At 41.4% G+C, this 27,425-nt stretch overlaps 1 protein-coding gene across 4 annotated transcripts in view; it reads left to right on the forward strand.

The window, feature by feature from the left end:
- Window positions 1–27,425, forward strand: part of enox1 (ecto-NOX disulfide-thiol exchanger 1) — a 131,279-nt gene that overhangs the window by 93,717 nt on the left and 10,137 nt on the right. For all 4 annotated transcript variants that reach the window (XM_085136539.1, XM_085136537.1, XM_085136536.1 and 1 more), the window contains 8 exons: window positions 606–773; window positions 1,747–1,953; window positions 2,677–2,910; window positions 10,635–10,847; window positions 15,122–15,228; window positions 18,528–18,645; window positions 19,150–19,355; window positions 24,691–24,798. In XM_085136539.1, coding sequence (XP_084992665.1) covers window positions 606–773; window positions 1,747–1,953; window positions 2,677–2,910; window positions 10,635–10,847; window positions 15,122–15,228; window positions 18,528–18,645; window positions 19,150–19,355; window positions 24,691–24,798 — 1,361 coding nt within the window. The remainder of the gene's footprint in view (window positions 1–605; window positions 774–1,746; window positions 1,954–2,676; window positions 2,911–10,634; window positions 10,848–15,121; window positions 15,229–18,527; window positions 18,646–19,149; window positions 19,356–24,690; window positions 24,799–27,425) is intronic.

Raw genomic sequence — 27,425 nt, forward strand, 5'->3', positions numbered from 1 at the left:
TAACTATGAGCGTTTGAAAAGGGAATTTATTCATGTGGAAACTCCAGTTCAGGACCAACTTGTGAGGCAGTCACTGAGGTGTAAGTGAAGCATTGCAAATGTACAACAGCGGCATCACAATACCCATATATTCATAATAATAACAGTGATATTTGAAAATAAAGCACAATAATATGAAGTCAAATGTGTCTTCTTCACACATTTAGACTTTTCAATATTTTCCCATTTAGACCTTGGATGGTCTAAATAGGAAAATATTTTTGCTATTTGCCAATTACAGTGACAGAGAATTTCCTCTGGGGAGGATTGCTAACAAAAGTTGCTGAAATGTGTCTTTCACAGCCACAAATGTAAACGTTGGGATGATGCTAGAACAAGTCACTGAATTTAACCTCTGCTCACCGTGAATGTCTTTACAAAACATTACATCATTCCATTCATTGGATAGATGTTATATCTCTCACCAACCAGCAGGCACACTCAGTCATGCTAGACATGGTGCTAGCATGACTGAAATCAGACTATATCATTCTTTACGTACTGGAAAAGAAAGTATGAAAAATTATGGTTTTTGTTGTGTAATCTGTTGTTATTCTGTCATGCAGATTCTCTGTGTATCCAGAGATTCGACCCTGGGCTGGGACTCATTGCACCCATAAACCCCATGATAGCGGGAATCAGCCTGGTCCCCCCTCCACCCGTTCCCCCCGACATGCCCGTCATCAAGGAGATCATCCACTGCAAGAGCTGCACTCTCTTCCCTCAGAACCCTAGTAAGACTGTACTTTAATGTAGAACCGATAAACTTTACTTGAAACCTTTTAGGGGTGTGGCTTTTGCAGTAAAGGTAGACAGCAATATCAGGCTAGTAAAAGTAAACTGATTAGCTCAAATGTACAGTCAGTAATGTTTATATACTTATTTAATAGAAAAAGTCCAGAAGTTGTCTCCTTCAACAAAGAAGCAAAAACGTGAAAGAGGCAATGCAACAAGCATTTTTGAATTCTCTTCCTCCTCATCTCAAGCTCCATCTTTTATATAATGATAATAATGAGCTGGCTAAACAACAACAGCTGTTTATAACACTTTGCCAGCTAATGTTACACTCGAGTGTCCAAAGAAATGACGCTTTCCTTTTCATAAACAGTTTGATTACATTCTCAGACCATATGAGAGTTTATTCGCTAAGTGTCCAAGTCCAATAACGTTAGCTCGACATCAAAGAAAGTTTCACTAATGCCGACTGACAGCAGTTAACACTGTCAAAAACAGCAGAGCTTACCAACAGAAAAGTTTAGGATATCCTCAACAACTCACCTCAGTATCACTGTATCCAGAAAAATATGTATTGACACGTATTGACAGCTGAGGAAAACAGCAGGCTGAGAGCCTACACTAAACAACAGATGAAAGGCAACCAGAGTTGTTTGTCCTACAGCAGCCAACATAGTTAGAATTATGTAGCAGAATTTGAAGTGGTTAAAAAACTGAATTCAGTTGACTGCAGTTTGCTCATATCTAGTGGTGAGACTTTACAGGCTGTAACTTAGGTAATTAGCTTAAATGTGAGATGGAATCTCTTTTAATATTACATGTTATTATTTAAATGTTGTTGTTTTTTTCTTTTTAATTGCTCAAACTTGACATAAAAGTCAATAGTTTTCCTCTTTAAACTGCAGTGTAGCAGGAGAGCTGTGGATGACGTGGCCATATAATCATGTAACCGGTCCTTTTATTGTGCCTCAGACCTTCCTCCTCCGTCGACACGGGAGCGCCCTCCCGGCTGTAAGACAGTATTTGTGGGGGGTTTGCCAGAGAACGCCACAGAGGAAATCATCAGGGAAGTGTTTGACCAATGTGGGGAGATCACCGCCATCCGAAAGAGCAAGAAGAACTTCTGCCACATCCGCTTCAGTGAGGAGTTCATGGTAGACAAGGCTATTTACCTGTCAGGTGAGCACTTTTCTTGGGAAGTACAATGCCTCAAATTTGCAGTTGGGATATTGTTTTCATTTGTTTGTCTTGGTTTGTTTTTTTGTTGTTTTCTTGTTGTGGTTGTTTTGATTTTTACAAAGTGGGCCATACTGGGATAAAAAGGTAGTTGGCTAGTTATCTGTTAATGCTAGCTTTGGCTGAGTAGCTTGGTTTGCTTGGTGTATCCATAGTTTGGAGTGAAATGCTAATGAAATGCTAGCTTAAAAAAATTGTGTTTTTAACAAAATGTACCCGGCATAACAGCAGATCTGCTAGTGTGTGTTTTAGTACAGCTGCATGCTAAACAAGATGATGTAGCACCTAGCTATCATTATCTATTAAGTTGACCGCTCTCTTGTTATGCATAACTTTCAGCTTTATTACCATTTTTCATTGCTTAGTTATATAAAATTCACCTTCAGGTAGTTGTCATAAAGAGGAAAAGTAGTATAGACACCACAATTGATTTTGTGGATTGTTTCTACTTCTACTGTTAAGCTAGATACTATAAGAGAGGGTGAGAAGAGCTTATTTTTAAGCCCAGTCTAAGGTGGATATTTAAGGAACAGTATTTTTCATAATTCTTCATCATCTTCATGTTTCACCCTAATGATTTTCTGCCTGGCAGATCAAATCTAATGACATGCCTCTACCTGTTGTAGAAAATGCCTAAATATAATGCTATCACCTTCTCCCCTTCAGGGTATCGGATGCGTATCGGATCCAGCACTGATAAAAAGGACTCTGGGAAGATCCATGTAGACTTTGCCCAGGCCAGAGATGACCTTTATGAGTGGGAGTGTAAACAACGCTTACTGGCCAGAGAGGAAAGACACCGCCGCAAGATCCACGAAGACAGACTGCGGCCACCATCTCCCCCTCCGATTGTGCACTACTCTGAACACGAGGTAGCACTGTTAGCAGACAGACTAAAAGGTGAGCACTGGCAACGAGTTTGCAGAGAAAGTGTCAATTAGCTTTGCATTGATAAAGTAATTTCTCCTCACTATACGACAAGTTTACTGTGCCACAAACCTAGCAGATCAACTGATCTCATTGCTAACTCATATCAGGTGATGAGTCAGCTGATACCCTTGATGCTTCTAAAGGGCAAATCTCACACACATGCACACAGAAAAACAACCCCTGCTCCTCCTTTAAAGGCTGTATCCTAATTCATTTTTGGTGTGCTGGCAAGGGCAGGAACCCAAAGACTGCAGAGGCCAGCACAACCATGAGCTTGATCACTAATGTGACAGGGTTGGACCGAATCTGTTCAAGGTTTGGGTCAGGTGGTCACTGATGTGTTTCAGAAGCATGAACAAAATCTGCAGCTGTTGTCATGGATACAGAGAGTAAATAAAATCTCTTGTAGTAAATATATTAGTCCAAAGCCATGTACGACTTTTCAAAGCGGATTTGTAGGTCACAGATAACAACGCTTTTAATTTGATTGGCAACACATCTGTTGCTCTGTGTGTGCGTGTGTGTATAATCTCCTGCTTAGGTCACTTGCTGTGATACCCAATAACATGCATGAATTAATTGTCCAGGAAGCTGCACAATTATTGATATTCTTCATCCCCCCGTTTGTAGCCACTGATAAACAACTGTGTTTGATGGCAACAGTATAATGCAGGCAAACAGTGTGCAAACACAGGGGTAACACTCAAAGACTGTCCAAGAAGCCATGTTTGCATCAGCCTGTATAGGGATTTCTTGTTTTACAGCAGTGTTTTGTGTGTTGTTGTAAAAACTGCCATTATTACTCAGCAGTTCTCAGAGAGCTCTGGAGTGACATAAGAAATAGGTTTTGTGACAACAGAGTATCAGATATTTTTTTAAAGGGAGAGAAATAAAAGCAACTGGAGAAGTGGGATTTTAGTTATTAGATTTTCAAGTGTTTATCAAAGATGTCTGCACAGACTGTGAGCTCTCCGCATTCAGTCATCAGTAAAAACACCGTGAACAATAAAGGAGACAAACACGATTGAGATGGAGCAAGAACTGCTAAATAAAAGCCTTACCAGAGTTCTCAACAGTGCAAAATAAAACAAAACAGCTGCAATTTTTTTATGTGTCTTTACCTTTCTCATTAACTTCAGTGGCTTCCTGCTTATTTCTTCTTTTTTTGCTTCTAGCAGCTATAATCCAGTAAGATATGCATTATTAAGTAAGCCATTGTAGGATTCTGGAATTCGTTTACAGATGTAATCGAGTCATAAATACATTGTTTTAGGCCCTGTGTTCAGGCTGAAAAACTTGGAAGCCTCTGGAAAGGAAGAAAGAAGATGACTTCTCTGACTTCTTGTACAGCAAAAAATGCAACCTCTTATAATTGTCGGACTCTAAGCTGTTTTTTTATGGCAGCAGCAACACAATATGAAGCTTTGAGCTAAATACTGATGTTGATGTTTAACAAACATACTCTGGATGCTAACATTATCTAAAGTACCTGTGATGCTGCAGTATTTGTCTTTTTTTCCAAGTTGTATAATAAGATATCCATCAGTTCATTTTGCTGACCAGTCGCAGGACCCTCCCAGCTGTCATAGATGAAGTGTGTGTGTCTATATGTGCCCTGGTGACTGGAGTAGAAGTCAGATGATCACCAAATTTATCACAGACACAAATACTTACTTGGATACTTGGATTGAGCCATGCTGTTAGCATTACTCGATTAAAAAAAAAAAAAAAACTGGACTAGCTTGAACATACAGTACACAACACCTGGTTACAATGAATGCAAATGTGCTTTCCTGGTCTTACCACTCTCACAGGAAGTTGGTGGGCATTTGACTTATAGCATGTGGCTAATGTTGAGAAAAGGTCCATTTTCATCCAAAATATGATTTTTGGGGAAAAAAGTGACACCAAAGAACAAAGGTAAAATGCAAGTATAAAAATGTGTGACTGTGGGTAAATTGTGGGTAAAATGAAGTAAAGCTAGCAGCAACAAACAGAAAGAAAGATTACTGTATAAAACAAGAAATAACCAAAGCAACAATCCAAAACCTTTGACACATGCTGAAGTTTCCTCTGTTATCTTTCCTCAACTTGCAAACCCTGCACGTTGAAGAATCACACTGAGTGACATTGTACCCAGTGTGGTACAATGTAATGAGAAGGGTTTCTGACCATATATATAATATCCTTCCATCCCTCCATCCATCTTATCACGCTTATCCAGGGCCGGGTCACAGGGGCAGCAACCTAAGCAGAGAAGCCCAGATGCCTCTTCCCAGCCACCTCCTCCAGCTTTTCCGAGCTACACCAAGACATTCCCAGGCCAGCCGAGAGATATAATCTCTCCAGCGTGTCCTGGGTCTGCTCCGGGGCCTCCTCCCGGTCATTACCCACAGCTCTTGGCCATAGGTGAGGGTAGGGACATAGATCAACCACTAAATTGAGCGCTTTGCTTTCAGACTCAGCTCTCTCTTCACCACAATGTACCGAATAGCATCTGCATCATTGCAGCTGCAGCACCAATCCGTATATATAATATTTATTGTTATATTAACAGAAAATGTGGTGAGAATGCAGTTCAGATGTTGTGTTTGAGTAAAATTTAGCAATCCTTGGTTTGATCTCAGCTGTTTCCCATGCTTGACACCAAGTATTTTTTTCCAAGCTGTTTTAAACCTGAGTAGAAATGTGCTCCATAAAAGAAGGAATCGTGACAATGAATAATTCAGGTGACATTTGAAAGAAAGGTAAAGTCCTCGTTATGCTTCTCTTTTATCAGCCCAGTTTTACTACAGGAGTTACGTTTTTCAAGCCCCCATTTATCTACTGTGTAATGGGATTAATACCATGGACCACTCCCTTTCTTTCTGTACTGCTGCAAACCTGCACCCACCTGCTCCTTCTGCACGTGAGGAGAATTGATGGGAGAGGATGAAGTGTGGGACTGAGTTGGCAGCGGTTTTGATAAGTGAGAAGTGAGCAATGAGGGGTGTTTGCTGTGAAGGTCACTCTCCTCCTCCTCCTCCTCGTCCTCTTTCACCTCCTCCGTGTTGCCTCCACTCTGCTGTGGCTAATTCTTGTCTCCAGTGATTGAAAGTGTTGCATATTTACAGTAAAAGGCTGTAAATTTTCTCTGTTTACAAAAACACAGCGGCGCTGGAATCACTTGCAATTTAGTGCAATTTAATCACATTCAGATCCAGCGCACTGCTTATTACTGTTATTCATGCATTGTGATGACTTTCATGTTGTCTCAGATTGAGCAGGCAAACTAAACAGTAGCATCTAGTGTTATTGTTATATTTTCTGTGTTTTGACCTAAACTTGTCTTTAATGTGCGGTCAGATCCACTGCACGCATCATTTAAATGAAGCATGAAAGAGAAGAAAGTCAAAATCTTGACTTTAATAACTCCCACACAAAAAGAAATAATAACATCACCTCATGTGGTACTGTGACCTTTGTGCCAATAAAGTGTTGCTGAGAAACACATTACCACCATCAGTGGGAATCAGATATCCCATTTCCATGGGAACTGGTAAAAAGCCTGATGGTCCTTGCTTAGTGCAACAATAGATCCAGATGATTTGAATGACTGATGCACATAGTCGGTGTTATAAGGTACAGACAGACATATCTGTTCTTTCTAAATCTGCTTTATTGATCCAAGTTTGAGTTGCTGTTCTGAACCCATTTTTACATCTATCTCAGATCGTCATTAAAGGTAAGTCTCAATGTCAGACCTGTCATTGAAGTTTTCTTCTTCACAGAACAGACTGTACCATCAAGGTGTTTTTTTAACACTGCATCCATCTGTTCATCCATCCAAGTTTTCATTGTATATTTGCAAAGCGAATGAGAGAAGTTCCAGACAGAGCTCTGTGCAAACTGCCTTTTGTGTTTTTTATGATGTTTATAGGTTAGAGTTGGTGCTGAAATATGGAACAGAAATGATTTGAATATAGAGCATTATACAGAAAATAATCAGATCTTTTAGGAACTTTTAGTAAATCACAAACAAACACAAGTCATATGTAAGTGTTGTGACATGACAACCCATATGGAAAAGAAATAGTAAAAACTTAATTTACTCATGAAAGTGGTCACTTTCTCATTACTTTCATATATTGTTTTAGTAAGTATCCAAAACATACACGTTTCATTATATCTGTTTTCACTCTTGTATGCTTTTCATACAAGTTTCACACAAGACAGATACAAACTTTATAAGATTTATATAGATCTTTTCCATATGGGAAGGATGGTCTCTGAGACATGAAGAGGCCATGTTCAAATAGCAGCAGATTATCACTAAGGCGTGACAACAGCAATCCCATAAGAAAAAGAATCACAAGCTTTCACATTTGGTTCCTTTCAAGCAAACTTGGTATATGAAGACACATAGACGCAGTCCAGTTTGTTATCAAATGAAGCATCAAAACTCTGTCTTCCAAAATCAGCTTTACAGTCATCAGGGATTTATTATATTAAAAATAAATAATAGCACTTTTTAAACAGGATTCATTTCTGCCTTTTCTATGTCTGCCATTTTCTCTATTTATCTGTGGCTCTGTTCTATCTCTCTGGAAAACCAGCAGCATGTTGCTTCTGTTTGCTCCAGAATCTCCAGTTTATCTACAAAACCCAAACCTCAGCCTCAGTGTAGTGTTCCCATCCATCCTCTAATACCTAACATAAACAAGCATGTTTTCTCTCTGAATAACCCTTTTCAATTCATTCTTCACCTCAAACAGCAGGGGAAATAAATTTCCATTATTCCCCCGCTCGTCCCTGTTCGGCAGCGCTTCATTGTGCTCGCTGTAATGTGACTGTAATCTGCTGCTGTGTATGAATGGGGCTTTATCAGAGTGGGGGAAAGTGTCTTCTTACAGGTTGTGTTGCACTGGGTATTGAGCTCATTAAATGCTCTCTAATTCACTCTCTTCTGCCGTCGTCCGCGGCTCCGTGGCACCATTCAATTATTATTCAAATGGAAGAGAATGCACTCGACGGAAGCCCGCCGAGCCGCCACAGTTTTTGTGACTGAGACCGAGCGCTGCTTAAGGTTGTGCTTGAAAAAGTTGAAAATCAAAAATGCATTTTGCGTTCAGCGGCTGTGACGTGGCTCACAGACCCGTGAACGGTGAAGGCCTCCAGAGGAGGAATTTAGTCCCCAGTAACTGCTTCATTGTTTATTTAGGCTGAGTGAATGTTAAAGGTCCCATGAAACAGCTTTCACATCATACTCTTCAGTCACCATTTGGTGTGATGTACCAAGACACGGCGTGCTGGGGGAGAGACTTGGAGTCCAAAGAGATTTTAGTATTGTGAATGTATAAATTTTAAAGCAGTTGTAATGCTTTTTTCTCTCAAATTAAAATGTAAAAAAACATCTGTCTATCAAAAGGGACTTTGGTCGGGAGTTCTCGCCTTCAGGAGAATATCCCTCAGCCGTCACCTAGAGCTGTCAAGTTGGGCTTTGCCATCAAGGAATTAAAAGCAGTTTGGATATGACTATTGAGGAGTGCTTGGCGCGTCTGTGTTGAGACTGATAAAGTGTTGAGCCTGAGTCTTGACACAGCTCTTGTTTCAGGAGTAGCACCTCACGACTACCCCACGTATCTACTACAGAAGCATCCCATTATGTAGGCAGGCAGGCTGGCGACGTGAACACCCAAGTTTGTGAACGCAGTAACTCGAGAATGAACTGGTGCAGGAGTTTCAAATTGATACCATAGGAGCATCTACTTTAACTTCAAATCTCTGTGACCTCACCCTCAAGGTCAGAGGTCAAGCTATTTAAAAACAAGGCAATGTAAGGTTTTGAAATTCATAGCACTGCAGGTGTTACTTCAAAAACATTCATCACCGTCATTATCAGGGAACCGTGAAAGATGCTGAAAGAAATGGAAAGAAATAGTATACCTTAGTTCTGTACCATTCATTCTTCCAGGACACTTGCATGTCCATCTGAAGTGCAGGGCTACAACTCTGCTCTACACTGAATATGTCTGGGGGAAAATGAATGAGAAATGTACTTATACAACACAGCTTTATTCACCTTGAAGGACCCCTGCGGTTGAGGTCATAGTTGGGATTTAGATCAATTTCTTGCATATAACAGCTGATTAAAGAAGATAAGACAAACAGTAGTTTTCAGTAAGATACAGATACAAACCTCTGCCTTTGATACTGTGGACCATCATATTCTGCTAGGTAGGCTGAGACACTGGGTGGGTATATCAGGGGCTGCTTTGGACTGGTTTGAATCCTATTTGCATGAACGGTACTTTTCTGTGGCTACCTCTAAGTACAGTTCCTCTTCTACTTTTCTTGCCTATGGTGTGCCACAAGGTTCAGTTTTGGGGCCTTTATTGTTCTTGCTGTATTTACTTCCTCTTCAACACTTATTGAGCACTTTTAAGGACATTTTGTATCACTGCTATGCAGATGATATTCAGTTATATATCTCCTTTAAGCCCCATGATGTTTCCAAGCTACAGATTTTGCATAAGTGCATAGACTCCATTAGAGTTTGGCTGGCTGGAAACTTTCTTCAGCTAAATGAGGAGAAGACTAAAGTCCTTGTGTTACTATTGACTCAGCTCTGACTTTGGATGCCCATGTAAAATCTCTGGTTCGCTCCTGTTTTTATCACAAACATTGCTAAGCTGAGTCCCATTGTATCGCGCTCCGAATTAGAAATTGTCATTCATGCATTTGTTTCATCTCGTCTGGATTATTGTAATTCTTTGTTTACTTGTTTATGTAAAGCCTCTTTGGAGCATCTGCAAGTTGTTCAGAACGCTGCTGCAAAGCTTCTGACCAAGTACTCCCATGTCACACCCCTGCTGATTCAGCTGCACTGGCTCCCCGTTAAATTCAGAATCCACTTTAAGGTTTTGACCTTGACTTTCAGGGCTCTGCATGGACAAGCACCAACATATATAAGTGAACTTCTACATCCATACATTCCCAGCAGATCCCTGAGGTCATGTGACCAGGGCTTGCTGGTTGTCCAAAACACAAGGCTGAAAACAAAAGGCGACAAAGCTTTTGTAACTGTGGCCCCCAGATTGTCGAACTCTCTCCCTTTGAGCCTGAGATCTGTGGACTCCGTGGTTGCTTTTAAAAAACAGCTAAAAACTCATCTTTTTAAACTTGCTTTTGGTTGATTTTGATTTTTAGGTTTTAGCTTCTGTGAAGCACTTTGTGATTTTTATCTTGAAAGGTGCTATATAAATAAAATTTTACTTTCTTTTACTTACTTACAAACATTTTGTCATCATGTGAAAGCTGCACTTGTGCAGCACAGTGGTGCACTGGTGAGCACAGTTGCCTCACAAGCAAAGATTTGAATCTCCTGGTTAGATGGAGGCGTCCTGTGTGAAGTTTCCATGTTCTTCCCTTGGTTTGGGCACTTCAGCTTCTTCCCTGAGTCCAAAGAAATGCTTGTTAGGTTAAGTGGTTATTCCAAATTGTCCAAGCATGTGAGGTAGAGTGTATAAAATAAAGCGCTGTATGAATATACTCGATGTTTAAGTGTGACTTATAGTCATTTTGAATCAGTACGGTTTGAAATGCACTTTATAAGCACAGTCCAGTTCATTTCTAAAAGTATCACTGGTGTTGGTATTGGAAAAAAAAGAACTGCCATACCTCTCTTTCTTACCTTTTTCAACTTGTTCCCACAGATGATCATAAGTTCAGTGAGGCCATAGCCATTCTGTTCACCTGGATCGACAGAGGCGAAGTCAACCGCCGCACCGCCAATCACTTCTACTCTATGATCCAGTCGGCCAACAGCCACGTTAGACGACTGATGAGCGAGAAAGCTCAGCATGAAGAGGAGTTGGAGCGTGCCAAAGAGGCCTTCAAGAATGCCCTGCTGGCTATATTAAATCAGTGTAAGGATGCTTTCATATTTTACACACTTAAAGACGTACTGAAAAAACTTCCAGACAAAGAACGTCTCACGTGAGAAGTTTTTGCTGTTGTAAGTGTAAGCTGTACAGGTAAGTTCAACCAGTGGTTTTCTCTTCACACTGCAGGTAGCAAGTTTCATTCTGTTTCACCAGTTTTAAGAGAACCATGAACTAGAGACAATCATGATTGGATAACACCCATCAATCAACTGCACCTTCAGTTTAATCAGTTAAGTCAATCGATTCATGTAGGATGTTTAAACACATAAGACTTTGGCTAAAGTGCTGTATATTAAGCACCTGAGACTGAACAGTACTACTTTTTTTAGGTGAAAACCAGTTAATAGATATCCACTTTTGACCTCGTGCCACCACGTGTGCCGTCAGTGTGAGCTTACTCCTGATTGCAGTCTCTCACACTGCTGCAGGGTGTGGTGCAGTGGCAGATTACGGTGGTGCAGATCATGAAGCCATTTTCACCACATCCATTTCAAAGCCCGTCTTGATGCAAGTCATTTACTCTGTGAGCATCTCGGCCCAGTCTCCATGACAACACTCCCCGATCTGTCTCACCATCAGCTCCATTATCTTCGGCGTGCTGTGCAGTGGTGATTAGGTCAGTCGCACAGAGGTTTCAGAGTCAGTAGCATGAGTGCGCCCTGACCTTTTCACAGGCTGCCTTCAAAAAAATGCCAACACACACTGAGTGATAACCACAGCTGCTCTGTTACTGCATGCTAATGCTACTCTGAAACAGCACTGGTTAAATAGCACCCATTCACTGACACTTAGCTAAGTCTGCAATTAAAGCTGCATTAGGTGAATTTTGACCACTAGAACGCAGTGTATTTACAAAAACACAATAATCACTTGTTGTGTCCAGCAGCAACAGACACAACCACTGAAATGGGAAGGAATCCATGTCCACCTGATGTCGTACATTTGTTCTAGTTTTATCTCAGTTTTGGTCTCCACCACCTCCCAAGGAAAGTATGTATATAACACAACCTTTAACTCCTTTAACTCCTCCACTGTTACCAGGTAACATACATAACACCTTCTAATTCCTAGTATCTCCTAGAAGGAGTTAACCTGAAACAGTTAACCAAGTGAACTTGTGTGTTAATTGAAACCTATTTTAATAATAGCTAAGGCTGATCATCTGCTAATATGTAATGCTTTTAAGATTTCTGACACTCAGATACAATCTAAACATCGCCAATGAGAGAAGTATGTGAAATAAAGTGTGCAAAGGTAATATATTTCACATGAGCAGCAAGAAGTATGCACAGAACCAAAACTAGGAGCTGAAAGGGTCAAAAATGTCACTTAATGCACATTTAATCCGATGTTACGTTCAGAAAAAGGCATATTTGGTGTCATTTCACGGTTCGTGTTCATTTGTAAATAAGGTGAGTGAGAAAATGGACAGTTTTACTGTTTTTGTCTTTTTGTCAGTAGTTTTTCTGTGATATGTGAAAAGGCTAAATCTGACATTGGTATAGGTTCATTCAGGTTTGGCAAAGTAAAGTTATGTCGTTACTGGAAATGTTTGACCACAAATCAAATGTCAGAGCAACAGAAAAAAAATGCAAGGCAGCATATTCATGCAGAATGGAAGTGTGTCTCTTCTGATTGGATGTTACAAAGTTATAGACAATCCTCCCCAATCATCCAGTAATTTCTTGCACACAGATTGATTCCATTATAGCTTCTCCTTCACATTAAACATGTAATATCCCATGTGACATGTCTACATTTCTGATGGAGTCTAAAATTCACAGTCCATTCTGGATAAATGTTGCCTTTGTCAGTCCAGTGGGAAGTGAAGCTGCAGGTGATGAGATGTAAGTACAGAGCACTGGCCAGGAGAGAGACCTGCTCATCACATGACACACATTTTAAATGAATTCTTTTAAACTTTTAGAGGATGGTTCTGGTTTAGCTTTTCCTATTTGACATGCATCTGTCTGTAAAGGCTGTGCTAATACATATTTTCTCACCACCTCCGAGGTTCAAGGAAACAAGGACTCATGCAAAACATTCTCCAGCTGTCAGTCTAAGAGTCTCCCGCAGCTTTACAGACAGCCCTGAAAATTGCATATTAGCTTGTGCACGTGTGTGAAGATATGGATAGCTTCCCATGAATCAAATGGCACAGAGAGGATAAACACTGCTTGATGTTTATTGACCAGCACTACAGCTGGATGACAGAGACTCTAGTTGTGGCTAATTGCTCTGCAAGTTGACTGAAACATGATTTGGAGACCTCAACTGGGGTTGATTATCCAACACAATCGTAACTTGTTCTCTCAGCCATGACAGTAATTTCGGCCTATAGTGGCTCCAGGAATGTGGCCAGGAGCCGGTGTTTGTTGCCAGTGGGACACATGCATGGTAGCTTTTTTATATCATGTGGAAAGCATCCACATGTCAGACACTTTTCTTCAGCTGAAAGTGAAACAAAGTCTGCAGGACGCTAGTGTTGATAGGCACTGCAAGGGATCACGCCTTTTAGCAGACACATGCATTTTCCATCTGGTCTTGTGTTTTGCATCCAGCCAGTTGCCTTGGATTTAGATCTCTATGTGGTTACCCTTAACAGCCGTTCCAGGCTGTTCCGTCAGACTAAGACAAGCTTTTGAAATCACTCATGTAAAAACATGTTTGCAAACAATAGGTAAAAAAAAGCAAAGGCACTCTGAGAATTGAGGTATGATGATGAGAACCGTTTAACCCAAATTAAACTTTTTGTTTCTAATCTAAATCCTGCAGTGGTACTTCTGAGTAAAAAAAACTCATAAAATATGTATGTGGGTTAATCAGATTGTTAGTTTTTAACTGTTGCAAATCTGCAACGCCTGCCTTGAGAGGGTTAATATTTAACCAAGCCTTAGAGTGCCTTGGATTGTTCGTGTGGTTTGCAGTCTTTATACTGAGCGCTGTTGTTCACTGAGTAGAATCTTTTTTTAAAAAAAACACTTTTTCATAAAGCTCAACTGCACTCCAGATTTTTCCTTTTTTTTTTTTTTTTTTTTAAAAAAGAGGTTTATTTGAAAAGCTGTACAAGACTCATGCTGCTTGGCCCAGGATAGAAGATTAAAGCCACCTGCCTAACGCTACATCCCCATCACATCACCAAAACAGCTCAGACTCATCAGGGCTGTGATAGAGAACCTCAGGGGGTATCCCGCTGTGGCTCGCACAGGATTACAGCAGCTGAACCTTTGTGTTCTGCTTGTTTGGGCCTCCATGAAGCAGGCTAGCTCCAGTGAATCTGGAGCAATTTCTCCCAATCCAGGTTGTGAAAATCTCAAAGTATTCCTTCCTTGGCACATTGTCCTGCCGGGAAAGGCAGCTGACATTTGGGAGGGCATTTGCTGTGGTTGGACTGGTCGGTCCGCAACAGTAGCAGACGTTATGTTTCAAGGCAACAGCAGAACGCTGTACTGAAATAATCAGTGTTATTCACTTTAGTTTAATTAGCATGCCCGAGTTCTTGTTTCCAACAATCTCTTACATGAAGGTGGAGGATAAAAATTCAGTGCATTTAGAGCATTTTGTTTTTCATCTTTCTCATGGCAAAGAAGATTTTTATTAGGTCTTCATCTTTAAGCATAACTCCCTGTTAATTTACTCCAAAGTCATGTAATAATAAGACTTGAATGTTTTTTTTTTATTTATTTTGAAATTTATTCTTATGCTTATACATTTATTCTTCAGATAAAAGTCTTTCTTTAAAGGAGCACTTTACTCCAAGTACAGTCGTCCTGTCATCATCTGCTCACTGAGTCAGGAGTTCAAAAGTATAAATTGGAATCCAGTAAAGTAATATTTGAGATTTTGCACGAAGGCAGTTGTGGTTGATTTTGATTAGTTTTTCTTATTGCTTTCTGAAATATGGTAGCATTTCATCTGAGCCCTTGATAGCAGTGAGGAACATCTCTGGAAGCTGTTTGGGCTGATATGAAAGAACCAAGAGGCAAAAAAAAAATATCATTTGATAAAGACAAATAGAGCATAAACCTTCCTGGAGGTTGACTTGAGCAAATGATGTCACAGACTTCATTTTTGGAGTAAACTGTTCCTTTAACACGAAAGACCTTCGTGGCCTGCCGCTTGTGGTCGGTGCATGTCCACGGTCTCTCCTCTGTCTGCTGTACGAGCCTCAGTCAGTGCTACAACGCTACATAAACGGCTTGTTTTGTCTTGACCCTCCCTCCTCTTCCTCTTCCTCCTCCCCGTTCACCCCAAAGTCGAGCAGATCACCGCCGTTTTCACCGCTGCCACCCGGCAAAAGGCATGGGACCATTTCTCAAAAGCACAGCGCAAGAACATAGACATTTGGCGCAAGCAGTGTGAGGTTGGTATACCTTTGTTTGTTTTTTTTCTGTTTTCTCCTCCCACCCTGGCTCACTGCTTTCTTCTCTGCTGTCACTTTTGAGTCCCCAGGAGAGAGCTGGGGATTGACACACAGTCCCGTAGGATTTGTTGTATTCAGTGTCTGGGTTGTTGTTTTGCTGGATGCTTCGCCCTCACAGACAGACAGACGGGCAGACAGCAGCCTCTGATCGCCCGGGCCTCCCTTTATCCCTGCAGCCCCAATGTAAAGCAAAGATCTGATGCCTCCTCGAAAGTGTGAGACGCTGCTATGGCAACACTGCTTTCCAGGGTTAAGTCTCAAATCAATTATTTATCCCAAGTCAAATCTAGAAAACAAGTACGAAGACGAGAATGCTGCACGCGAAAGAGGGAAGACCCGTTCACGCGGCAGCACCACAGAGGATTCAGACGTGGAGAAGCCTGTTGGCGCACGTGGAGGTTGTGGGTTTGTTGTTCTGTGGGGGTGAGGGGGTTGAATACACCAACTTAGAATGCAGAAATGGAAAGTGATCGAAGAAAGGATAAAAGTGAAATGTACTTGAATTTGTGTATTTTATTTCAAATCACAAAGGGACAAAGGGTGTTTTTGTTAGTTTTTGTGTTTCAGCTCCAGCACACAATTTCAAAGGATGATTTCTAAGCATTTCCAAGCTTTGAGATTGCACATTCAGGTGTTAGAGTGGGTCGTCTACCTATCAGAAGGTTGGTGGGTGGATCCCTGGCTCCTCTTGTCCATCTGTCAAAGTATCCCTGTGCAAGATATTGAACCCTGAGTTTCCCCTGATGCATCCATCAGCAAGTGAGCGTGTGTGAATGTTATGCACATGTGCTTAGATAGAGATAAAAGCACTGTATGAATGTGTGTGAGTGGGTGAATTGTAGTACTTAAATTCAATAGACAGGTGTCATGTAAGTGCCAGTGCATTTGCCAATATTTTATTTTTCAGTTGTAGACCTAAAATAAAACCTAAGACTAACACCAAAAGGAGCTGAGGGACGTGGAAAACAAAGCAAAGTCCAATAAATGACCTAAAGGATAAAAAGCACTTCACTGTCGGAAGCTTTCACTCCACTGGTTTGATGAACACTTCAGATCCTTGTGCAGTCATATGGAAACTTTGCTGGCATTAATACATAAAGCAGAAAAAAAATAATACTTCTATTATACTTTTTTGTTTGCTTGTTTTGTCTTTTCATTTGAGCGTGAACTAGAGATATTTTATTTACATCATCTTGTCTTTATTAAACAACACTAATTGAACCAGTCTCACCCTGTGAGAGCTAGGTTAGGCTCCAGTCCCCCGCAACCCTGAACTTGGTAAACGGAAGATGGATGGATGGATGGATGTACGGATGGATGTACGGATGGATGGATGGATGGATGGATGAATAGGCGGATGGATGGCTGGATAGGCAGATGGATGAATAGGCGGATGGATGGATGGATGGATGGATGGATGGATGAATAGGCGGATGGATGGCTGGATAGGCAGATGGATGAATAGGCGGATGGATGGATGCTGTGATTTGGTCCAGGTTGAAAAGCGAATAATGAAAGGCATCCTCTTAGCATGTTTGTATTCTTTCATTTATCTTTATTTTGGCATTTTATATTTTGGGTAGCCAAAGCGAATACTGTATGACACACAAGGGTCTTGACTGAAGCATTGGTGTCACCACAGTTAATATTTTGGGTAAGAGGTATTGAATTCCACAGGCTCTCACTCATCTATAGTAAGATTCAGTCCCCTTGAGAGATCTTCCTTTAATGGCTACCGTTCATGGTAAGTCTATATGAATCCATATTTCTACAACAACAGGAGTGTCTCTGCTAACTGTTTGGAAGCAGGCGGCACATTTTTCCTCAGTGGAGATGGATATTATTCTGTTAGGAAATGGTCTGTGAAATCACAGCCCACAAATGAAAAGCTAATGAATATGGGTGAAAATGGCAGAGATCTGATTCACAGGCAGCTTCTGCAGAAGTGAAAGATAATATGACACGCAGGCAAAAGGCTCTCAGTCTATTACACCTCGTGCGTATGCGCTTCGCTTGATGAATGATTAGTTCATGAAAGCAATGGGAATGATGACAATGGAGCTGGGAGGTAGGCCGCAAAATGTTTTTATTGCAACAATGTGACGGCTGAGTTGCCACCAGAAACTGGATGTAGCCACCACGGTGCCACGCATCAGCGCAGCCAAAATCCAACTTTAACCCTTTCCGATATCTGAATGGACGCTTTTTGGTAAAAAATTCAGTTCAATTCAATTCAAATCAATTTAAGGCACTTAATATAGTAAAGACCCTACAATAATACAGAGAAGGAAACCCCAACAACCATATGACCCCCTTTGAGCAAGCGTTTTGGCGACAGTGGGAAGGAGAAACTCCCTTTTAAGGAGGAAACAGGATAGATGGCCTCCCCTCCCCCTCCAGCAGACCCTGGATCTGCTAGAGGGGGAGGGGCAACCATCTGCCTGGTTGGGGGTGAGGGGAGGAGGACAGGACAAAGACATGCTGGGGAAGAGAGCCACAGATTAAATTCACCCACAGTTGTTATTGAATGACATTCATATGTATTATTGCCGGTTAACAACAACATACTGTTGTAATAATTAAAGTATAAAATAATATAAAACAAAGTGGTATAATTGACACTGGCTGTTCTGTGCTGTAAAAAGCATGTTAAACTCAGAGGCTTAGAACCAATAAAACAACAGGATACATGAGTGACTGAGTGAGCTACACATCGAGAATACTAGACATAGCCTCACACTTAAAATAGGAAAAGCACACACACTCTTATTTATTAGAGTATGTCTTTATTGGGTGGTTTGTTTGTTTTTAATCCTGGTTTTATTGTGAATTTAAAGCCCAAAGGAAGTGCATCAAACTACACCAGCTCAAAGTTTGGAAGTGTTTCAGTACATAAAAGAAGCTTCTTATAACTTCAGAGGTGGCTGAGAGTTTGTTGTAAAGTCATTTTTTAAAGTTAGCATCAAAGCAATCTGTTTGTACATCTGTGGCAGATGCATAGAACTGTAACCATGGAACAGAGAAGAATGCATTGAGTTGACACAGTTAACTTCTAAGAATGTTTGGAAACCTTTTAGACCGCAAACACAACCGTTCTGCCCCAACTTGTTACAAATACGCTACTACTAATACTTGTAACAGCATGCGTGTGATGTAATTGCTAACAGGACATCCCATTTCTTCACGAGTGAGCTGAGGACCGCTGTTGCTCTGTGTCTCTGCTGGCTGTAATGTTTTAGGAGCTGAGGAACGCCCACAGCGAAGAGATCATGGGCATCAGACGGGAAGAGGAGATGGAGATGTCCGATGACGAGTCGGATGAAAGTCCTTGCAAGAAGATGCGCACTGAGGAAAATGGTAATAATATCACCTTTCAAATCACACATTAAATGACTAAAGGTGTGAATTTGAGGCCTCCGGCTAGAGATGATGATGGATGATGAAAACGTGCCAAAAGTCACAAAATCCTGTGCAGCAAACAGAATAGCTCAAGCTGGGTTGACTCGAACACGTGTAAAGGCAGTTTTTATTTAAACCAGCCTTTAAAAAGAAATTTCTGACAAGAGACTTTGCAGCCTGTGCAGCATTAAATCTGCTGTTCATATAACCCTTCAATTATAAAAACAAACAAAAGCAGGATAAAGTTGTGGGGACATCACTGATGTGGACCCTGAATGAGATGCTCATGTTCATTTTTGGGGTTTTTTACAACACAAGGCCTCTCTCTTCCCTTTCCATTGTTTCTTTCTCTCTCCTTTTTGTCTTTCTCATCCACTTGTTTCTTATTTTCCTACTCTCATCCCCTCCCTTTCCTCCCTCACCTTTCCGGATCCTGCCTTTCTTCCGTTTCTCCTCCCGCAGGAGTGTGTGATCAGACTCAGGCCTCTCTGAAGGAGGAGAACGACTCCCTGCGCTGGCAGCTGGATGCCTACAGGAACGAGGTGGAGCTCCTGAGGAAGGAGCAGAGCAGAACCAGCCGCCCAGAAGACGATCACTCGCACACACACCCTCACAGCCCAGAGGCTCAGATCCAGCTGCTGCAGCAGAGCATGCACAGCATGCAGCAGGTTTGTTTGTCTGCCTGCACATCGCATTTTCATGGTTCTCAGAAGTGACTATAATCCTTTTAATCGTACTTTTAGCTTAGGAAATCCCTCTGATCTCTGCTGATAGTCAAAATTTACATAACTTTGAGTCACACCTTTCATGGAATTTATTGCAATAATATGTAATCTGCCATTTATGGCTGTTCAGTTTTGCTTTTAAATATCTTTTTTATGCCTTCTATTGGAAGACTTTTGCTCTAAATTGAAAACATGTATTCGCTGCTTAAACCCTAGGCTGTTTATAAAAGCAAACAGAGGAGCATCCCCGTGTTCAATCATTAAGACCTCCACAACCACGAGGACAAAATAAACAGTGTTGGCCATAATGGTTCAATAACACTTGGAAGAATGTATTACAGTAAGATTTCTTGTTACCGTCACCAGGTCAGAGTGATTCCCAATTTCACTTCTACTTAATCAATACTGTAAATTAGTGAATGAATAATGGCCTATAATAATGAAGAAATGAACACTGGTGCTGCTGAACCTGTTCTAAAAATTTCTCTGAATTTTGATGCAGCAGAACTGAAGACAACAGTTTGTGTTACTCTCGCTGCTGCTTCTGCAGATTCCTCATTAAATGTTCCACGGCAACCTTCTAAAACAGGCCTCCGGGGCAGATGCTCTCTATTTGTATTTTTTAAGAAAAAAGAAGGAAACTATTCGTTAGTAAGAAAATAAATTGTTTATCTGTCTAACAAAAACTGCTTTTCTTAATTTGAGTAGTTACAGGTTACAGATCCTCTTGATAATCGGCAAATACGGATTTTAGATGATATTTTACTTGAATTCTGCTTTTGGGAGAAACCACAGTGGTGCGGCGGTCCCGGGTTTGAGTCTGCTCTTCCCGTGCCTGTCTGGGTTTTGTCCAGGTACTCTGGCTTTCTCCCAGAGTCCAAAGACAGCGTATGACAGCTGGGATAGCCCCTAAAATCTTTCCTTTAAGATAAAGTGAATGATTGCGGCTAACTTTCTATCTAGTCTTTTAGCGTCTTATTAAGCTATTTAGGATATTTAATAGTCTCTCTAGGGCTGTCTCGCAGTTTTTCATCATTGCTATGACACATTTGCTGAAAACTTTCCACATATTTCTCAAAGCCCAATTTTCAAGCTATAATCCCAAAATGCTGCAAATATGCACATCAAAGCTTTTTCTGTGTTCGTAACCAAACTGTGTTCAGATCGCACAAGCAGCCTTTACAGCTAATAAAACTACTTAACATTCGTTAACTTCTCCATCAAAATAGTTTGAAAACAGTGTTGACATTTAACTCATTAACCTCCCTCGCGTGTGATTGCTTTCAAATTCCAAAGAAATTGCAAGTAGTTAAAAAAAATCCTTGACTCAGTTCCTCAAATTTCATGTGAAATGTTTGCTCCTGCTCGTCCCCTTCCACCTCCTCCTTTGCCTTCTCTTCCAACACCTTTTATGTGCAGTCTTCCTCCTCTGCCTCTCACATTGTTTCCATCCACATCAGCCCTTCCTGGCTGTACACTCTGAACCAGCATACAATCACATCATTATCCAACAAGTGCAAACAATTATGAGTTACATCTGCTCTCTAACCATGTTTAACTTCTGCCAACTGTGATTACTGTTAAGCATCAACGTTGAAAACATGTTTATTGTTTTATAAAAACAGTTAATAAATCATGTAAGGTTTTGCTAAAAGAATGATTGATTCAATAAACGGGTATAGGAATTTGTTTTGTTTTTTTGTTTTTTTGGGGGGGGGGGGGGGGGGGGGGTTAAGATTTCAGAGGAATCTTAACACAGATAGGTATAACAGTGCAAGGACTAGATGGTAGTGAAACTTGACCTGGGGTCAACCATCCAAAGCATCGGACAACAGGAGAGAAGAAGAGAGGCTGGACAAAGGTGTCGAACTCCAAGCTGTGATCCATCACAGCTGATTTAAATGCCAGATTACCTTCTCAACGGCTGTATCCCAATTCAGGGTCTGCAGCCTTAAAGGCCGCATTTTAAGGCCGATTACGTCACAGTGGCGCGCCTAAGGCTGTCCCAATTCAAAGGCTGCTCGAAATGCGGCCTTCAAATGCATCCTTCATTTCCCTGAATTTTAAGGCTGTAGCAATGTAGACTTCGTGGCCCAACATATCCCACAATTCATAGCGCGGCAGTCGGTGTGGATAATTTTGCAGCAGACGAAGAAGCGGAGCAGCCGAAAATTGAACTGTGAAAATTAAGCACTGAATATTATGTCACTTATTTATGTGCAAATGTTTAATAATGAGGAACATTAAAACATTACTGTTGGTCACATGTCGGCAAAGTTATGTGACATTAGTGACGTTTGTCTTGTTAAAACTTGGTTTTAAAGCCTTTACTTTAAAATATACGCCGTTCAATAGCTGAGCTTAATCTTACAGAGAATGATCAAAGCTCATGTAGAAACAAACAAACAAATGAACAAAAGATTTTCTCCTTCATTTCTGTCAAACAAAGCTGTATGAAACGTTTCCAGCTGTCAGTATCATGGTTGCTAGGCAACCTGGGCAGCGCGACGGAGGCTAGACCGTCCCATTTCACAAGCCTCGCACTTCCGGCCTTAGCGGTCTTTGAGTACGCGGCCCTTGTGGACCGTTAAGGCTGCGTACTTTAAGGCTGCAGACCCTGAATTGGGATACAGCCAACATGTCTTGAAGTTCTCCAGAGGCCTGGTAATGAGCTAATCATGTGATTCAGGTGTGTTGACCCCGGGTGATATCTAAAACCTGCAGGATACCGGCTTTCGAGGCCTGGAGTTCAACACCCCTGGTTTAGCAGATGGTAGTTAGATCTGTTATGATGTATGCCAGGGATCCCCAATCCCAGTCCACGAGGGCCGGTGTCCCTGCAGGTTTTAGATCTCACCCTGGGTCAACACACCTGAATCACATGGCCAGGCAACTTCAAGACATGTTGAGAAGGTAATTTATCCATTTAAATCAGCTGTGATGGATCAAGGACACATCTAAAACCTGCAGGGACACCGGCCCTCGTGGACTGGGATTGGGGACCCCTGATGTATGCTCTGGAGATGATGGCACTGACTAAAAAATGCAGGACGCAGAACTAAAAATGTTAAGATTTTCATTGTGGGACATGATTAGAAGTGAGTACATGAGAAGGACAGCTTAAGTATGGAAACAAAGTCAGGGACTCAAGGCTGAGATGGTTTGGACATGTGCAGAGGAGGGGTGCTAGATATTCTGGCCAAAGGATGCTGAAGATGGAGCTGGTGGAGGGTGACAAAGGAGGATGCTCAGGATAGGGTGAGATGGATGCAGATCAACCACTGTTGTGACCTTTAAAGGAGCAGCTGCAGAAGAGGATTAGAGCCACTGGGAGAAAAAAGTGGGCACGTCTTTTTTTTTCTTCTTCTCCAGAATTCAGCTGATACAGACCAGCTACTTAAAATCTGAGGAATGTGTCTTTAAAAATGACTTGAATAATGAAACCCATGAGCTCAAGTCTTTTTAGTGTTTGCAACAAAGCATTTTTTTTTTTGATCAGAAAAGAGCAGGAAGCGTAGCATACACAAGCAAACACAGAAAAACCAACAACCAAACAGTGTTTTCCTCTGCGGAGTTCTCCCACTATTCCTCACTCTACTTTTTTCATGGAGCACAGTAAGCTGTGTCAGAGCACGCAGCTCGTTTGCCACGAGTTAGCCTGATTTAACTTGACTTCCTGTCTTTCTCAATCTAAACTGACAGCGCTGATAAAATGAGGCACATTGGAGACAACCACCATCATATAGACACACACCCACACACTGCCCTGTTGGCTCATTGTAAACGTGCTGCTTACTTGACTTCTTAGTAGGGTGAGTGGAAACTCGCTTCTCATTTGTCATGCGGCGTTGTTTTTTTTATTCCCCCTCAGTGCAGATGATCAGCTGTGACAAACAAAATCAGTGCTTTGCTTCATATACTTCATCACAGCGTTAAGATGACTTCGCATCATGCAAAAAATATGAACGCGCACACGATGAATGAAACAGTCGGTTCATTTAAATAATAAACATCTTATTGTGATAAAAAGACTAAAATCAGAATAAAAGTGGTTTCAGCACTAGGAGAATAATAAGATGACAAAGTGTTGAGTGTAGGTAAAGGGAGCAGGCAGATAAAAACCTCTCACAGCACTCACTGACAGCCAAGTCAAAGTTCTGTTTTCTCATCTTCTAAGACATGAAGCAAGACGTCCTACAGCTTCTTGGCATCTTGGCTTTCTTTTATTTAGTAGAAGTAAACATCATTTCCTTTTTCCTCCATGTTCAAATTAATGACTTTAACCAGCAAACCTTCAAGCAACTGAAAAACAAGCTAATGTTAACCTGAAACTCTCTGAAGTCATCCTGGAAATGCAGAGCTGTGAACAGCAAAGTCACAAAACAGTTTCTCCTGCAGTAAGACTGCACATCTAAATATGTCCTGATGCCAGTTTTAGTTTTCAGGTTTATTTACATGACGCCAAATAACAACAGCAGTCGCCTCACAGAAGCCAGAAATTTACTCCATAGCAGTGATGTCAATTCATTTTTCACTGGGGGCCACATAAAGCGAACTTTGACCAGTAAAACTCCCCCCTCTGTCAGTGTAAAGAACTTTAACTGCACATTTTTATCCCTGAGATATATTGATGTAAAAACAAGCAGTGCAATTTCAACAGTATGTCTCAATATTTCTACACGATAAAGAGACCCTGCTGTGGTAAATGAAAGGCGTCTGTCAGCTTTGGGCTTAAACTGTAAGACATAAATGTAAAAAACTACAGAAAGCGCTCTGGTACCTCATTGGCCAGACTGCACTGTAATTATGCAACAGAAAATTCAATAATCACTTCTTCTTTTTTTCACTGTGGACACAGCCTCTAGAGTAGACAGTGGAAAAATGTGAAATATATTTAAAAGTCCAAAATTGATGCTTTTCATTACATTTTCCAGCAGCGTCTGTTCTTTAACAGGGTGATTCTGGCCCCTGGGCCTTATGTTTGACCACTGCATTTTGAGCTGCACAGCTGCAACTCAGTTGGAAATGTGAGAGCCAGGTGCTTTGTAGGCACTCAGACCCCTTGAACTTAAAGTTTTCCATTAACTTTTTCTCCCATAAAGATGACATTTGATGACCTCCCCGGTACCTCTAAATAACAAGATTTGACACCGCAATATATATCAGCCCCAGTATATATTGCGGTGTCCAATCTTGTTATTTAGAGGTACCTGGGAGGTACCTGTGATTATTAAATTGATATTGTTAAGTTAAATGTGTATCTGTGCTTGTCTTCCAGCAACTTCTGAACCTGCAAGAGAAGCTATCGAGCAAGGAAACTGAGCTGGAGCAGGCAAGAGAGGAGCACCGCTACCTGGAGGGGGAGGTACTCAGCCTCAGAGACAAGGTGTGCCCCAATTAGTATTCACCCTCCATTACTGGCAACCAAATTTAAAGTAGTCATCCATGCATCCATCCTCCCTCTTCTCCTTATCTTAATCAGGGCTGCAGTTAAGGTAATTTTTAGAAAATAAAGTAGTAAGACATTCCAGGGACATAAACAGATGATGTACAACTCTGTTACGCTTGACTGGATTCCTTTTGTTTGGACTCCTTATAGTCAGCCCTGTGTCTACATAGCAATGACCAGACATGTTTGTCTTTTTCAGGCTTAATGCCATTAAGTCCTTTGACTGCTTCACACTTTTCTAAATCAGGTATTTCACACAGAACACAGCAGTAATACAGCAAGAACACCGCTGTAGCGTTCAGTCTTCATGTTCTCATGAACTGCATTTTCCAGTCTCTCTGTTGTGGCTCTTTCATGTGCGGTATACTGAAAAAGCACGCTGCAACACACACAGACGCTCAAATTCATGGAGGGGATGAAGGGGGTTGGAAGGACATGAGTGCTGCTATGGCAACAGCCCCGCCAGGATGTTATTATGCGGTCTCAAGCTGAGAGGTGACTGGCCAAGATGGCGTGTGTGGTTTATAAATACCTGCGGACCAAGTGTTAGAAACTGCAAAATACTCTCTGCGTATTACCCATTAGAAATTATAAATATCGATTTATTTATTTATTTACAGCGAAAGCAACGTTACAGTATTTATTCCTCTGCTAAAGGCCTTTCACTTTAGTGTACTTACTAACCGTTATCTCCTAGCTAAGCATTGACAGCTCACAACAAACACCGAAGAACTGAACCGTGGGACTCCTGAATGTTACACAGAGCACACAACGCTGGAGTTAATGATGCTTCACTTTTAGTGGGGCAGGTGCACCTTCACACCACTGCCTCACTCACCCCTTCACAATAATTCCCTCTCACAGCAGTTCTGTTTGGACATATATGTGAAACCACAGCATTACAAGTGTAACGTCTAGAGGTTTTGAGAACTGGACTTCAGTCAGTTTCACTTTCACTCTCATCTCATAGCAACAGTATATGTCAAGGTCAACAGTCTGAGATATGGGGAGGTGTAAGGCTGAGCCAGTAATACCAGATTGTTGTGGCTGCTTCAACTTATTTGAAACATCTCCAGAAACACAAAAATGTTTATTTGGTACTCACAAGAAGGATGAACTATGAATGACCAAAGAAACTCAATCGGATCTGTGGTGGCATCGAATCAGCTGCTTTGATGTTCTCGCCTCATCTTTTCTGACTGTTGGCTTGACTGACCCCCACACTCACCTGACCTAAATCCAAAGGAACACCTATTATTTTTGTGGTATTGAGATCTGAGATTTCAAAGTGTTTCTTTAAATTTTTTGAGCAGTGTATGTATAGACAAACACATTTTATTTTGGCTATCCGATGGTTCTTTGCCACATCCCACAGCAACATTACTGCAGGCTGACCTAAGACTTCATAGATGCATACATTCTGCAGGAATAAAAGGGCTGTCAGGGGGAACAGAGGAGGCCTGGGGGAGGAGGAGACACACTTTTTATGTAGTGATTTCACTGCCAAGTTTTACAGACGCTTCACATAGATGAATCCAGTCTGTAGGCAGAGGTGAACAAGCCCGGTCGGAGGTAACAGCACGTAAATCAGCTGCCAGGCTCATCTGTACTTCAGCTCGCACCTGTATACCACAGGAGATTTTGTGGGGGAAGTCTTTGAGACAATCCAAATGAAGTAGGTGCTTCAGGTGCTTCATACCTGAGGAACTTGCCTTGCAGTGACAGCCTGGATTGCCCAAACCTCTTTAGAGTTCACACGAGGAGTCTGAAACAGTGGCAGCTGCATGGCTAATGCAGTTTTTGGGAGATACTTTGTTTACACTGCATATCTCTTGCACAGACGTTGTGCTGGACTCACACAAACCGCAAATTAATCACCTAGCCCACATTATCCTCACATACTTTTCCCATGCACATGAGTTGTGTCCCTTTTAGAGCGTCAAATCTCCAAAACATGACAGACTTTTGCCCAGAAACTGTTGAGTAAAGACAGCTGGCTGAAGGTAAGAGAGCTCACGTGGTCATTGTGCGGTTTTGGCTGCAGTAATGAGAAGAAGGTTGCCGGGCTCTGCTGATGAGCGCTCTGTGATGGATAACTGGCAGCGCAGAGTCGAAGCAGCTGTAGGTTATGTTGCGTGTTTGAAGGAGGCAGATACGATGGCGTTGTGCCGGGGATGTAGAAGTGTCTTTAGTCATATTTTATACTTAGAAAACAAAAGGTTTCAAATCCAGGACTGTATTAATAACAGATGACTGTGGGTGTAAATCGCTACCTTCAACTTCTTTTACTGGTCTTTGCTGGAAACTGGGGACCACAGTCTGCTCCATATTGCTGTTTTTCATCTGTCGCTACTTATTACGGTCAATTTAAATGCCCCCTTTTAAAATTTTTACTTATTTTATCTGAGGTCTTTTTTTAGCTTTTGTACTTATCTAGCCCATTTAACAGTCCACTGCTGAGTGGGTTACTTTCTGGATGATAAAGTTAGAAGAACGTGGGAAGAGGAGGGAGTTAGATGAGAGGAAATATCAGCCAAGTCTCTGTGGCAGCTCTCTGTAAAGCC

This window comes from Neolamprologus multifasciatus, chromosome 16 (assembly GCF_963576455.1).
Source record: "Neolamprologus multifasciatus chromosome 16, fNeoMul1.2, whole genome shotgun sequence".
Lineage (NCBI taxonomy): Eukaryota > Metazoa > Chordata > Actinopteri > Cichliformes > Cichlidae > Neolamprologus > Neolamprologus multifasciatus.